Source organism: Prionailurus viverrinus, chromosome A2, assembly GCF_022837055.1.
Source record: "Prionailurus viverrinus isolate Anna chromosome A2, UM_Priviv_1.0, whole genome shotgun sequence".
NCBI lineage: Eukaryota > Metazoa > Chordata > Mammalia > Carnivora > Felidae > Prionailurus > Prionailurus viverrinus.
This window is the reverse complement of record NC_062562.1, coordinates 16878994-16895284: the sequence shown is the minus strand read 5'-3', so window position 1 is coordinate 16895284 and position 16291 is coordinate 16878994. Positions and strand designations below refer to the sequence as shown.

At 43.0% G+C, this 16291-nt stretch overlaps 1 protein-coding gene across 1 annotated transcript; it reads right to left on the bottom strand.

Annotated features, from left to right (window-relative positions):
• ZNF589 (zinc finger protein 589) lies at positions 1-15288 on the bottom strand. The gene is given in 10 exon segments (XM_053447894.1): positions 1-115; positions 941-1047; positions 1140-1290; positions 1369-1939; positions 6609-6613; positions 9468-9528; positions 9531-9589; positions 14183-14237; positions 14329-14566; positions 15271-15288. Coding segments are annotated over 10 exon segments (1380 nt in total).
• Between the last annotated feature and the right edge of the window lie 1003 nt (positions 15289-16291).

The window sequence follows — 16291 nt, the reverse complement described above, 5'->3', positions numbered from 1 at the left end:
CTAAAAGGCTGGGCACTGAGATTGGGGGATGGGGGTGCTTCTGAGGGGCTGTGCTTGAAAGCCTCGAAACCTGGTATTATCAGACTGGTGGTGGGCATGGCTGGTAATCTTACACCTGCCAGGAGAGGGCCAAAGCAGCATGGTTATGAGGTGTAAGTCCTGAGACTAAAGAACTTTTGGGGGGTGGTTAAAGGGACCTGGGCTTGGGATTAGAGGGTAGAAGGAAGACAGGCTGCGGAGTCCCTCAGATTGCAGGGTTAGAGACCCAACCTTGAGCAATACCTAAAGGTGAGGGTAGAAGAGGATACAGCAGGTTAGGAACATAGAAAAAAAGAAAACAGGAGAGCATGGCAGAAGTCAATGGAAGTCAATGGACTTGCAGAAGAAAGTGAGAAGTCGTCAATCAGGTGCAAAGACCGCTTCCCCAAGAGGACCACAGCTCGGTACCTCTCTTCTCAGAAGCTGGGCCTCTGCCATCTTCACGCTCACAGAGGGCATAAGGGGTCAGAAGACTGTCCCTGAAGCCCACTCATGTACGGTGGACAGATTTGACTCTCAGTGTTTCTTTTTTTTTAATTCCTTTTTTGAAGTTTATTTATTTAGAGAGAGAGAGCATGCACGCAAACTGTCAGCACAGAGCCTGACGCGGGGCTCGATCTCATGAACTGAGAGATCAGGACCTGAGCTGAAATCGAGAGCCAGGTGTTTAACCCACTAAACCACCCAGGCTCCTGAGTCTCAGCGTTTCTTAAGAGGCCACCTCCAGCTAACACTATACCCTCACTCCCTGTACATAAGATTTCTCCCTGAGCATGTCCTCTGCTATGTAATGAGGAGTGATATCCAGCTAACGCCTAGCCCACATTCCCTTACAATCAAGACTTCTCCCCTGTGTGTGTCCTCTGGTGTGTCTGATGGATAACTTGTTGCTAGGTCACACCCTTGCTCCTTGCACACCTAAGGCCTTTCCCTTGAGTGTGTCCTTTGATGTGTGCTGAGAGTAGACTTGTGGCTAAAGCCTCGCCCACACACCATGCACTTGTAAGGCTCCTCTCCTGTGTGGGGAGCTGCTGTGTCCCCTGCTGTGTGCTGAGGACTGTCTTGTGGCTAAAAGCTCACACACACACACACACACACACACAAGGCTTCTCCCCAGAATGCGTCTTCTGGTGGGTGATGAGGTATGATTTCACCCTAAAGCCACAGCCACAGTTCCTGCACACATAAGGCTTATCTCCTGTGTGAATCCTCTGGTGCTTCACGAGGTCTGATTTTTCCGTAATGCCTCACCTACACACTGTGCACACGTTCTCCCTTGTGTGTGTTCTCTGGTGTCTGATGACGTGTGACTTGCGGCCAAAAGCTTGCCCACACTCCCCGCACCCATGAGGCTTTTCCCCTGTGTGTGTCCTCTCATGTCTGATGAAATGTGACTTCCCACTGGAGCCTCGCCCACACTCCCTGCACACGCGTGTTTCCCCTGTGACTGCCTTGTGTCTGAGTAAGTTTGTCTTCCGGCTGAAATCTAGTCCACGCTCTCCAAACTCCACTGCTCCAAATCCTCAGGTTTCTACCCTCTCAAGAACCTTGTGCGCTTTCCCAGAGCATGTCCCAGGGGCTGGCCTGAGTTGTACCTTCAACACTCAATTGCCTGTCTGGGAGCTGGGGTGAACTAGGGGAGTCCCCCTCTCAGTTACACTCCCAGACAAGGGTTTAGAATCTCCCCTTGCTTGATTGTCTGCTTCGGCCCCCCGGTGGTTTTCATCAGAATGCTGTTGCTGCCGCTGCTGATACCCTGGGCAAGAATCTCCTGGTCGGAGTGGATTCACTGAGTGCAAATCTGGAATAGGACGACTGCGCAGCTCATGTTGACTAAGAAATTGCTGCTCGCCAAAGGCCAGAGGGCAGGAGGGCCAGGGACGGACTTCTGGATTTGATTCTGCTGAAGAAAGGAAGTTCCCAGAGTATTCACAGGAAAAATTCACTGGGTTCTTCTTCCTTGTCTTACAGTTAAGATCTAGCCGTCAATCGTTCACAATGACTCATGTCTGTCTCCCCGAGATGTGCTTTACAGGACCTACGTTTCCATTCACCTTCTTTAAACTTTTTATTTGGATACAATTTCAAATGTACAGAATAGTTGCAAGATTAAGAACAATACAAAGAAAACATCTAAGCACCCTCTACCCAAATTACCTATTGTTAACATGTATATGTTATATGTGTGTGTGTACATGCATATGTATGTATATGTTTTCTCTGAATCATTTGAGAGTATACAGCATACATCATGGCTCTTTACCCCTAAATACTTTGATGTGGATCTCATAAAAGTAGGGATATTCTCGGGGTGTCTGGGTGGCTCAGTCACTTAAGCATCTGCCTTCAGCTCAGGTCATGATCTCACAGTTTGTGGGTTCGAGCCCCACATTGGGCTCTGTGCTGACAGCTCCGAGCCTGGAGCCTAGTTCAGATTCTGTGTCTCCCTCTCTCTCTGCCCCTCTCCCACTTGTACTCTGTCTGTTTCAAAAATAAATAAACATTAAATTTTTTTTTAATTTAAAAATAAGTAGGGAGTTTCTTTCATAACTGCAATATAGTTATCAACTTCAATATATTTGACATTTATGTTATAACTGTATCTAACTCCCATCTATATTCCAATCCTGTCATTTGAACCAATAATGTCCTTTATAGCACTTTGCCTGAAGTACAGGATCCAGTCTAGGATCAGGTATTATAAGTAGTTATTATGTTTCTTTAGTTTCCTTCCCCTATTTTTAGAGAACACTCTCGTGTTCTAGAATATGTGAAGAGCATTCCTGATGTTTTTCCATAATTAGATTCAGATTATGCACTACATTCAAATTTTACATATCACATCTTTGACTAGAATGAAGAAAAAGAAAAAAAAAAAAAACACCACAGCAGAACCTATTGTTTGCATTATCCCAACAAGGAATACTCCAAGTAAACATCAGGGGAATCTTCTGCTCTGTAAGTATCTGCAATTATACTAAAATTATCTTCTAGGCCATAGCCAGCTACACTGACACATATAGCTATAACCATTTGTTAGCATCAAGAGAGAACAATCTTTGTGATCTCTATGGGAATGTCCTTTGTGACTTTTCCTATGGGAAGAAAGAATAGTTGACGTAGGAATCACTCAGTCTGGATGTCCTCCAATGCAGAAGGCAATATGGAACGGTTGTTAAAGAGCATATGTGAAAACTACATCTGAGTTTCCCCATCCATTCACAGATATCTGTTAGAGGACTAGTGTGAATCAGCTTGTACCAGGAAGTGGAAGTTCAGCAGCAGAAAAACAGGCAGGCAAAACAGACTTAAGTGATGTTGGCTCTTGCCCTCCCACCCCCTCAATTAGTTCAAGATCTGCTCTGCTCTGTTTTCCACAAATCAGCACGTACCAAAATGTTTACCATTTGGCGGCACTAACCTAAGAAATATCAAAACTGGATTGCAATTGTTTCTGATCAGTTGAAGATGATAAAACATGGACTCTTGGTAATCACAGGAGACCAGACCCTTTACTGACCCTAACTGAAGACTCTTTCCTGATTAATAAGAGGATTGCTTTAATCAAATATGTACAGACCCACAGATTCATTCCATCCTATTTAGAATGCTAACTTTTTAGCTTTTATTAGCACAAACACCATAAAACTGCCTTTACAGTCCTTTAACATCACTGATATTTCTCTGCAAACTATTCAGTAAAAGGTGTTTGTTTGTTTATTTTACTGGTTTACATCTTTTTTTAAATGGCTGACTGCAGATTTTTTTTAATTTTATTTTTTAAAATTTACATCCAAATTAGTTAGCATATAGTGCAATAATGATTTTAGGAGTAGATTCCTTACTGCCCTTTACCCATTTAGCCCATCCCGCCCTCCCACAACCCCTCCCATAGCCCTCAGTTTGTTCTCCATATTTACGAGTCTCTTCTGCTTTGTCCCCCTCCCTGTTTTTATATTATTTTCGTTTCCCTTCCTTCATGTTCATCTGTTTTGTCTCTTAAAGTCCTTTCTGATTTGAGTGAAGTCATATGATATTTGTCTTTCTCTGACTAATTTTGCTTAGCATAATACCCTCCAGTTCCATCCACATAGTTGCAAATGGCAAGATTTCATTCTTTTTGATTGCCGAGTAATACTCCATTGTGTGTGTGTGTGTGTGTGTGTGTGTGTGTGTGTGTGTGTACCCCACATCTTCTTTATCCATTCATCCATTGATGGACATTTGGGCTCTTTCCATACTTTGGCTATTGTTGATGGTGCTGCTATAAACATGGGGGTGCATGTGTCCCTTCGAAATAGCACACCTGTATCCCGTGGATAAATGCCTAGTAGTGTAATTGCTGGGTCATAGGGTAGTTCTATTTTTAATTTTTGAGGAATCTCCATACTGTTTTCCAGAGTGGCTGCACCAGCTTGCATTCCCATTTACTGGTTTACATCTTTAGCTGACAATTAAATAAACTCAAAAGTTTTTTTTTCAGTAAGCTTCTTTGTTTTATGACCTGGCATTTGGGTTGTAAGAGCTGTTATTATTACCATTATTATTCACCATAATAAATAGCACTTGCAATAGGCCCAGTATTTCACTATACAGTGCTTTTCATGAAAATCAAATTTAATCCTATTATCATTTAATAGGTAGGGAAACAGGTTTAGAGGAGTTAAGTAACTTATCCACAGTCACAGAGGAAGAAGAGACAAAACAGGGTTCAGGATGTCCTCTTAAACAAACCACAGATAACTCTGACTACTTAGCATACAAAGGTTTATATCCTACTAAATCTGTCCTTAAAGGAAAAGAAAATCTTCTAAGCAAAAAATGACACTCTTGTTGGTTTGACTGGGTCTTTGAAGAAGAGAAAAGAAGCCAATGAGAATTAAGCCCCTGACACAGCTGCGGTCTTATGGGGGGAAAGCTAACCAAATCTGGCCTGTAGACTAAATCTGGGGGCTGTCTAGGGTTGCAAAGCTGCCACGCAGACATCCTGAGCAGGAGATTCACAGACACCCAGCCCACTGCACTGACTCTCTCAGGACAAAATGAGGGGTGGCTAGGTCATGCTGCTCCAGAGGGGCTACTGAACCCAGTCCTACCAGGACCCTCATCCATCCAAAAGGTAGTATTCCCTGGAGCCCAGAGAGCTCTGCCCTGAGATCAGGAATAGAAGTAGGGGTAGAAGGGGGTGCCTAAAGCCAATTCTCTCTCTTCCTTCTTTGTTCAACATTCCTAATAAATAGGGTTGTTCACTTTAAAAAATAAAAAGGCCAGGGCACCTGGGTGGCTCAGTCGTTAAGCATCTGACTTCCACTCAGGTCATGATCCCATGGTTCAGAAGTTCAAGTCCCACATCAGGTGAGCACGAGCCTCGCTTTGGGTATAAATAAATAAATAAATAAACAAAACCACGAGCTCCACTTCAGATGAGCCCACTTCTCTCTCTCTCTCTCTCCCTCTCTCTCTGCCCCTTGCTCACTTACATTCTCAAATAAATAAATAAATAGGAAGTACATAATGTTTAGAGTAAAAGCCAAGTTCCTCAGAGGGACCTGCCAGGTTCCACATTCCCTGGTGACCTATGGCCTGACTCCATCTATTCTCCACCCTTCATTCGCTCCATTGGAGGCACACTGACCTCTCCTCCTAAAGCCTTGCACTGGCTGGTTCCCATGTCTGGAGTACCTTTCTCCCTGACATATTGCTGGTATTTTCCAAGAACCTGGACCTGGACCTAACATTTAAGAGTTAATAAATATTTTTGAATGAATAAGTGGTAACAGCAGAGTTAACTAAGAAAGAACTGAAAGGTTAGGCAGAAGACAGATAAGAGGTTGTCAACACTGTCAAAACCTAAGTCTCCTATTTTTAAAAAAAAATTTTTTTTTCAACGTTTATTTATTTTTGGGACAGAGAGAGACAGAGCATGAACGGGGGAGGGGCAGAGAGAGGGAGACACAGAATCGGAAACAGGCTCCAGGCTCTGAGCCATCAGCCCAGAGCCCGACGCGGGGCTCGAACTCACGGACCGCGAGATCGTGACCTGGCTGAAGTCGGACGCTCAACCGACTGCGCCACCCAGGCGCCCCCTAAGTCTTCTATTTTTTAAAAAAAGATTTTATTTTGGGGGGCCTGGGTGGCCCAATTGGTTAAGTATCCGACTCTTGATTTTGGCTCAGATCATGAACTCAGGAGCCCCACAGGCTTTGCAATGACAGGGTGGAGCCTGCTTCAGATTCTGTGTCTCCCTCTCTCTGCCCCTCCCCCACACAGGCTCTGCTCACTCTTTCTCTCTCAAGATAAATAAATAAACTTTTAAAAAATGAATTCTTTAAAATTTTTATCGATTTCTTTTTTTGTTTGTTTGTTTACTTATTTTTGAGAGAGACAGAGTGTGAGTAGGGGAGGGGCAGAGAGACAAGAGGAGACACAGAATCAGAAGCAGGCTCCAGGCTCTGAGCTGTCAGCACAAAGTCTGACACAGGGCTTCAACTCACAAACTGGGAGATCATGAACTGAGTGAGGGAGATCATGAACTCACAAACTGGGAGATCATTAACCAACTGAGCCACCCAGGCTCCCCTTTAAAATTTTTATTTTAATTTCTTTATCTATTTTGAGGAAAGGAGAGAGAGCACAAGTGGGAGGGGTAGGAACAGAAAGAGAGAGAGAGAGAGGGGCGCCTGGGTGGCGCAGTCGGTTGAGCGTCTGACTTCAGCCAGGTCATGATCTCGCGGTCCGTGAGTTCGAGCCCCGCGTCAGGCTCTGGGCTGATGGCTCAGAGCCTGGAGCCTGTTTCCAATTCTGTGTCTCCCTCTCTCTCTGCCCCTCCCCCGTTCATGCTCTGTCTCTCTCTGTCCCAAAAATAAATAAACGTTGAAAAAAAAAGAAAGAGAGAGAGAATCCCAAGCATACTCTTTACTGTCAGTACAGTTCCTGATGGGGACTTGAACCCACGAACCATGAGGTCATGACCTGAGCCAAAATCACGAGTCAGATGCTTAACTGATGGAGCCACCTAGGTGCCCATAAAATGAATTCTTTAAAAAAAGATTTTATTTTATTTTATTTTATTTTATTTTATTTTATTTTATTTTAAAGAGAGAGACAGAGAGTAAGCAGGGGAGAGGGAAGAAGGGGGGGAGGGAGGGGGGGAGGGAGAGAGAGAGAGAGAGAGAGAGAGAGAGAGAATATCTTAAGCAGGCTTCATGCTCAGCACAGAGCCCCACTTGGTGCTTGATCCCATAATCCTGGTATCATGACCCAAGCCTAAACCAAGAGACGGATGCTCAACTGGCTGAGACACGCAGGTGCCCATAAAGATTTTATTTTTAAGTAATTCTTTAACACCCAACATGGGGCTTAAACTCATAACCCCGAGATCAAGAGTTGCACGCTCCACTGACTGAGCCAACCAGGTGCCCCCAAAGCCTCCTTTCGATAGTCTATGTATTCTAACATCTCATTTACTATCTTGAAAAGAAATTTATATTTAATGAAATATACCTATACAAAGAACATTTTTAAAAGAATGTAATGCTGTATCCAAAATGTAAAAGAGGATTTTAAAAAGTAATTTACAATAAAACTTCAGGCATTTCAATATTAATTTCTTGTCAGGACTACATTAGGGGACATAACAAAGCAATCACATGTTTATAGATATAGACAGATCATTGTGGACATGACAGGTACAAACGCAGAAAGACACAAATGTGCCTTAATGATGATAAGCATGTGCATATTTTATTGGTGATAGACACAGGTGTGCTGAATAGATGGTGACTTAAACACTACAGTCAGCACTGTCATTGGTGACGGGATTTTTTTCATACTGGTGAACACCTCTTGGTAAATCTGGAAAGCATTTTCCCTCGATTTATAATCCATGAAAAAATTACTTTTTGATATTATCTAAAACAGATTTATATTCTAGATTAAGAGCATTACATACAGATCCAGGGCCTGTGGGGAAAAACCAGGATAGGGAGGAAGAATTGATACAGATTTAAGAGACATTAGGAAAAAAAAAAAAATGAAATGGGTGGATCTTGTCTGGATCCTGATTCAAATCTGCAAAAAGACTTTTTCGAGATGCTCAGGTAAATCTGAACATAGGCTAGGTATTAGATGATATGGAAGGTGTTACTGATAATTTTGTGGCATGTGATAATGATATTGTGGTTTTGTAAATCAAAATGTCTTTATTTATTAGAGGTACACTGATATATTTAGGAGTGGTACATCACATTATGTGCGATTTGCTTTAAAAAATTCAGCAATGAGAGGAAAAAAGATATGGAGAGAAAGGAAAGGATGAATCAAGAGTAGCAAAATAGTTTAAAGCCTTAAATGTTTCAGTGCAAAGATTAAATTGAATCAGGCTATTTTAAGACAATGTTAACAGAGTCCTCAGAATCAACAAAATGTATCAGCATAGAGACTAAGAAGACCTGGTGAAACAAGATAAAAACAAGACCAAATCAGATTGGCAGTTGAAAGCAAAATTAAATGGATGAATCTACATTGAAAGAGACAGAGAAACCAGGTCAAAAGCCAAATGCAGTAAAATGGGGCCAATTCAGATTAGATGAAAAGAGCTCAAAACAGATCCAAGCCGTTGAAAAATAAAACAGACAAGAACTACCAAATTCTTAGCTATGTCAAATGAAGAAAAATCCTAAAAATCTCCTGACAGAAATTTGTATGCAACTCTGAAAATGTAACTCTTAAGAACTCAGGAATATCCCGGATAATTTTGTACTTGCCAACCTAAACAAATAATGTTTTAGGTTTTAAGTAAATGAGCAAAAATATGATTTATGATACTCAAATAATTTATGAAACACAAAACTAATGGATTCAGTTACACTTTAAACTTGAACTTCTAGGACACAGACTCTTAACCACTGTCCTTTCCTCCTGGCTCTCTGTGCTCCAATCACACTGGCCTCCTTGCTTTTCCTTAAAACAGCAAGGCATGCTCCTTTCTTGGGGTTTTAGCGCTGGGTGCTCCCCTACCTGGAACAGTTTTCCATCACATTCACATATCTAACTTTTTTACCTCCTTCAAGCCTCTGTTCAAACATATCCCCTCATAGAAGACTATCCCGATCACCCAATTTAATAATTCACCCAGCTGCCTCCACATCCTGGCACTCTGGATCCCCCTTATTATTCTGCTGTACTTAATTTATACATCTTATACATATTATTAGCCATGTAGAGCTTATATTTTACCTAGCTTATAATTTACCTGTATATACCATTTATTATATTTGTTAGTCTCCTACACTAGAATGTAGGCATCGTGACAAAAGAAATGCCTTATTACTTTATTCAATGATGTGTTCTTAGAACATTGGCTGGCACAGTGTAAATGGTAAATAAATATATGAATGGAAAAAGGATGGAAGAGAATAGGTTGTCACCCAACTAGATTCCTGAAATTCTCCAGCATCACTTCTTTATACAGGTTCCTCTGCTCCAGGTCAGTTTCTTCCACTCTGCCTCAGTGAAAATCACAGCCACATCCTCGAATTTCACTGGTCCCCTAAATCAACCTATAAATTCACATTCATCACATCACCATCAATATTCACAAGGAGAACGAAACTGGTGGTCCTGAAGAATCTAGCTACATAAGAAATGGATCTGAGGGTTTTCAGGGTTGAGCATTACTCTATACTTGGCTTGGTATTAAAACATATGAGAGGCACAACTAATCCGCAAAACACACTCCTTGCCCTGGAACACTTACAATTTCATTGGAAAAAACTATTTTTGAATCAACAATAAAACACATCAAAAAAGAGTTCAGGAATATGAATTTGGCAACTCATAATGGATGAAATTCAAAAAAAAGAATAGAAGACAAGTAAAAGCAAGGAAGGCAGCACAGAGGCAGGGCTCATACTGGCATTAGGGATAATGAAGATTAGAGAAGGAATGAAGGCAACTCAGACTATAGAGGAAAAGGGGGGGTTGCTGAGGCTAGATCTAGAATGAACATTTGTGAACCCTTATTAAAACAGACTTCTCAGGGGTGCCTGGGTGGCTTGGTCGGTTGAACATCTGGCTCTTGATTTCGGCTCAGTTCATGATCTCACAGTTTATGAGATCGAGCCCATGACAGGCTCTGCACTGACAGTGTGGAGCCTGTGTGGGATTCTCTCTCTCCCTTTCTCTCTGCCCCTGCCCGACTCGTGCCCACACACGTGTGCACGCACGCTCTGTCTCTCTGATTCTCTCTCTCAAAAATAAATAAACATTTTTAAAAAAGAAAGAAATTCCTATTTCAATGTCCATAAATAAATTTTTGTTGGAACACAGAAATATCCCTTTGTTTACCTATCAGCTGCTTTCACACAATGGCAGAGTTGAGTGATTGCAACAAAAACCATGTGACTCACAAAGGCTAAATAAAACATTTACCATCTGACCCTTTATAGAAAAAGTTTGCCAAGCCCTGTCTTAGACTGCTCTTGTTTGTTACATCCAAAGTTATTTGCTCTGGATTCTGATCTGCTTTCCCCAAGGTCTTTGCCATTACGGAAGCAATTTGACTTTTGGCATTCAGGTCAGGGGCAATAGTCAGAAAAGGCAGTAACGTGTCTCCAGGTCTGCTTTCATATTTCTTTGATTCCAAATTTCACTGCCAACACAACACACCTTTCAATTTAACAGCTGGTCATTTGTTGTTGGGTTGGAGCCTCTCAACTCCAATCAGCTTGCAGCCCCTATGGGCCCATTCCAACTTGGACTTCAGCTTATCTTCCAACACCCCAGAGCTGCTGCAAAGGACTTGCTGATTCACACCCTAATTTTCTCTAAGACCTGGTACATGGCCTTCCTATCAGAAATCAGGTTATTGAAGGTAGCCATGTGACTTGCCTCACAGTGAAATGTGAGTGGAACTGACATGTCTTTCTTCTAAACAACAACTTTAAGAGCCACTATGTGGTTTCACCTCTTCATCTTCTCCCTGTTATAAGTACTATAGCCAAGCTAACCCACTGAGAGTTAATTAAGATTAGGGTTAGATTGCTGTTGTTAGATTACTGTTGAGATTTGAGGGTCATTGTTACTGTAACACAACCTACACAGCTCTTCTCCTTCCAGAACTACCAGTAGTGTAGCGAGCATTGATTGAGCAGGTAGTACATGCCAGGCAGGCACTGTGCTAAGCCTACTGTTTCATTAATCTTCACAACAAAGCCATGATGTCAGAGCTGCTATTACCTCCATCTCACAAAAGAGAGAACTGAGAACTGGCTCATAAGATCATATTCCTGGGCCACCTGGGTGGCTCAGTCGGTTGAGCATCGGACTTCGGCTCAGGTCACGATCTCACCATTTTTGAGTTCGAGCCGTGTATCGTGCTCTGTGCTGACTGCTCGGAGCCTGGAGCCTGCTTCAGATCTGTGTGTGTGTCTCTATCTCTCTGCCCCTCCCCTGCTCGAACTCTCTATCTCTCTCTCTCAAAAATAAATAAACATAAAAAGATCATGTCATTCCCAAGTGGCAGAGCCAAGCCTAGAATCCAAGTCTTGGGTTTCAGAGCAGTTTCATTTAACCACTGCCTCAATAAATGCCTACCCAACCAACAACTGAATGAAAAAGCAAAGTAACCAGACATCTAGAATTCACACTGAAGAAGCTAGACTTTTTCAGAGTGACACGGAGAAAAGGATCATTATTAAGCAAAATATGCTAGGTTATGATGTAGTAACAAATGATATCCCAAGATCTAAGTAGCTAAAAGCAACTAAGGATTTCCCCCTTACTCATGCTATAAGTCAATCACAGGTTGACCATATCTACAAAACAGATTGTAGAGGAAGAAGAACAGAAGGATGTATGGATGATGGATAGATAGATGGATTGATGAATGGATGGATGGATAGGTGGATATGTAGAAGGGAAAATGATCTAATTATAATATATGGCAAATATGGCATCTCAAGTCAGTGAGCAAACAATCCCCCTTTAATAATTGGTAGGAGCAAACTACTATCTACAGAGCAACTCAGTATCTATTAAAATTGCAAATGTGGGGTGCCTGGGTGGCTCATTCGGTTGAGCTTCCGGCTTCAGCTCAGGTCATGATCTCAGTTTGTGAGTTCAGGCTTTGTGCTGACAGCTTGGAGCCTGGAGCCTGTTTCAGATTCTGTGTCTCCTGCTCTCTCTGCCCCTCCCCCACTTGTGCTCTGTCAGTCTCTATCAAAAATAAATAAAATATTAGGCTGATGCCAATTAAAACAAATTTTTTTAATTGCAAATGTAAAATGGCTTCTAAAACCATTAGAATCAGGGCACCTGGGTGGCTCAGTTAAGTGTCTGACTCTTGGTTTCAGTTCAGGTCATGATCTCATGGTTTGTGCTCCTCCCTCACTTGTGCTCTCTCTGTCTCAAAATAAATAAATAAACTTTAAAAGACTAAAAGTAAAATTTCATTTAAAAATATTGTCACTTCAACACAAAATCAATATTGAAAGCTTATCAGTAGTTTATATTCCTTTTTCCAATCATCTCTTCTAAATTAGGTGTGTACTTGACACAGCACATCTCAATTATGACCTTAAATTTTCAAAGGTTAAAGGGAAATGTAGTCTCACTAAATAAATAAATAAATAAATAAATAAATAAATAAATAAACTGGTGGGGCAGAAGACCTGAACAGACATTTCTCCAAAGAAGACCTCCAGGGGGCGCCTGGCTGGCTCATTGGGTGGAGCATGTAACTTTTGATCTGGGGCGGGGGTGGGGGGAGGGGTTGGGTTTGAGACCCACACGTTGGTCTCCCCCTCCAGCTGAGAGCGTAGAGCCTGCTTGGGATTTTCTTTCTCCTTGTCTCTCTGCCCCTCCCTCACTCACACACTCTCTCTCAAAAATAAATAAGCTTTAAAAAAATATATAATCTTAGAAATAATTTTTTTTTTTTTTTTGCATTTTAAGCTATATTTCCTCTCTCAAAAAATTGAGAAGTAAATTTTTTTTAAAAAGACCCCTGGATGGCCAACAAGAACATGAAAAGATTTTCAACATCACTTATAATGAGGGAAATTGAAATCAAAATTACAATGAGATATCACCTCACACCCGTCAGAACAGCTAAAATAAAAAACACAAGAAACAAGTGTTGGAAAGGATATGGAGAAAAAGGAACCCTCCCGCACTGCTGGTGGGAATGCAAATTGGTGCAGCCACTGTGGGAAATAGCATGAAGCTTCCTCAAAAAGTTAAAAATAGAAACTACTCTATGATCCAGTAATCACACTACTAGGTATTTACCCAAAAAATACAAAAACGCGAATTCAAAGGCATACATGTGCCCTTATGTTTATAACAACATTATTTACAATAGCCAAATTATGGAAGCAGCCCAAGTGTCCATCTATAGATGAATGGATAAAAAAGATGTGGTGTATATAGACAACGGAATGTGATTCAGCCATAAAAAAAAAAAAAAAATGAAATCATGCCATTTGCAATGCCATGGATGGAGCTAGAGAGTACAATGCTAGGCAAAATACATCAGAGAACGACAAATATAATATGATTTGACTCATATGTGGAATTTAAGAAACAAAACAAATGAGCAATAGGGAAAAAAATAGAGAGACAAACCAAGAAACAGATTCAACTATAGAAAACAACCTGATGGTTATCAGAGGGGAGGTAGGTGGGGAATGGGTGATAGGGATTAAGGGGTGCACTTGTCCTGATGAGCACTGGGTGATGTATGGAAGTGCTGAATCACTATATTGTACACCTGAAACTAATATAACACTGTTAACTATACTGGAATTTAAAAATTTTAATTAAATAAGTAAATATGTGTTTGATGGGAAAATATTTTTTACTTCTTCAGTATTTCGTTACAAATTAATGGAAAGTAAATTTAAAAATGTGCGTCCTCAGTAGCACTCGCCGCAACAAGTGGTCCACATTCACTTGTGGCCAGTGGCTGCAAGAGCGGAGATCGCAGATGGTCTCCCACCCCGCAGCGGGGGGCAGGCTGGGAGATTTGGGGCAGAGACTTTTAGCACCATGGACAGTGTGCGGGACTCCAGAGGAAGGAAACCCCGTCCAGCTACAGAGCAGGTGTCCTGGGCACCGCCCACAGTACGCAGCCCGAAGCTACTGCACTTCCTGAGGGACAGCCTCGTCATCGGATAATGCTGACACCAGCCGGGTGCCTGAGGTCCGAGAGCGGGAGAAGGTAGGCGGTCACCCTCCTCTCGCCCGGTCCCTTCGCCAGGCAGAACCCCGCCTGGCCGGCCGACTCACCGTGGTCCGCCGAAACCCGGAGCAATGCCGCGGGGCCCATCTCAGAGCCTGGGATGACTTGAAGGCGAGGCGGGGGCGACAGCACGTCCAAGAAGGATCTCTGGGCCAACAGGGGAGTCAGAAAGAGGAGGGGATTCTGCCGGAAGTGCTTCACGGTACAGCGAGCAGCCTCCTGGGAAGCGTAGTTCGTAGTTCGGAAGCGGACTTCTCCTCCTGCAGTGACTCCCGCCTCTAGCTCCTAAAAGTGACTGGGAGCCGTGACCACAGGTGAACAGTGCCGTGACCTCATGTGATCAAGATGGTGACACCACATGATCAGACCAATGACCCCAAGTAATGGGAACTGTGCCCCACATAACCATGACTGTGACCACAAGAGGTCGGAACAGGGCCTCAGGAGAAAGTGTTGTGACCCCGCATGCTGGAGCCATGACCCCGTGATCAGGGCGTGCAGCCCATGTGCTGAGCCCCCTGACCCCACATCCTATGGGCTGTGACCACCTCCTTGTGCAGAGCAGTCACCCCTATAGTCCTCAGGGCTTAACCCCGTGTCCTTCCCCAGGAGACCCAACTTCACTGGGGTCTGGACTGAACGCCTTTGTAGCCGTGACCCCCTGTCCTATGTGGAGACCCAATTTCACGTGGTATTGGCCCCACGTACTCAGGGCTGTTATCCCACGTGCAGGCCATGACACCAAGATAGCATGTCATAGGTGTAGATAGTCAGTGAGTTAGATGGATGGAAGAGTCAATTTGTGGGGTTTGCAAACTGATTGCCATTCTTCCTGTTAAAAACTATGGAAGGAAAAAGGGAAGGGGGGAGGAAGGAGACGACAAAGGGAAATTATTGCTCTGACCACAGTCTGAATGGTGTTGTTATATATTAAAGGATGGGAGAGATTTTAATGCCCCTTTCTCAAGGCTGTGGCCCTCTGACCCCACCTGATGGGTCAGGACCATGGTCAGGACCGTGACCTCACATGACCAGAGCCCATGTGATCAGAGCTGTGACCTCAAGAGATGGATCTGTGGCACCATGTGATCAGGGCCATGACCCCCACGTGCTCAGGGCCACAAACTCTCCTTCCGGCTGTGACCAAGTTCTGCCCTCTGCTGGGCCCTCAGGAGGTGGCAGGCACCTACTGCTCCTTGTGCTGCCTGATGGAGAGGCCCCTAGAGGTCTTAGATCCAGGAGTAGTCAGCCAGGTGCGGGGAGGGAGTGTGGAGGACTTATTTTTCCCTTATGCTTTCCATGTTTTTTCTTGGTCCTCTAGGGTTATCTCATATTAAGTAATTTAGAAGCAATATAATATTGTGGTTGAAGACACTGAATTTGCAACCCAAAAGAACTGATGGAAAATCCAAAACCCACCACTTCCTCACTTTGGAGTCCTCATTTCCTCATCATCAAAATGTAAATGAGGGGTCCTGTGTCCATCCAACACACCGCCTCTCAGGTACAGGGAAGGAGGCTTAAAAATCACTAACCCCTAGGCAGTTTAACTGGGATTTCCTTTGTAGATAGAGCTGAGTATTTCACACTAGGCTCATTAAAACAAACAAATTCATGGGGTGCCTGGGTGGCGCAGTCGGTTAAGCGTCCGACTTCAGCCAGGTCACGATCTTGTGGTCCGTGAGTTCGAGCCCCACGTCAGGCTCTGGACTGATGGCTCAGAGCCTGGAGCCTGTTTCCGATTCTGTGTCTCCCTCTCTCTGCCCCTCCCCCGTTCATGCTCTGTCTTTCTCTGTCCCAAAAATAAATAAACGTTGAAATAAAAAAACAAATTCAGCATTTTCTTGTGTTCTGATGTGATTACCCATTAGGTAAAGAAATCAGATTCAAAATCATGCTGTAATTACAGACGTTATACCATCATTATTGTGGAAATATTACAGCATTACTATCCCAAGAAGAAAGGGAATAATGTAATTTAGGGACTGGCTGGATTAAGCGTGTCAATGG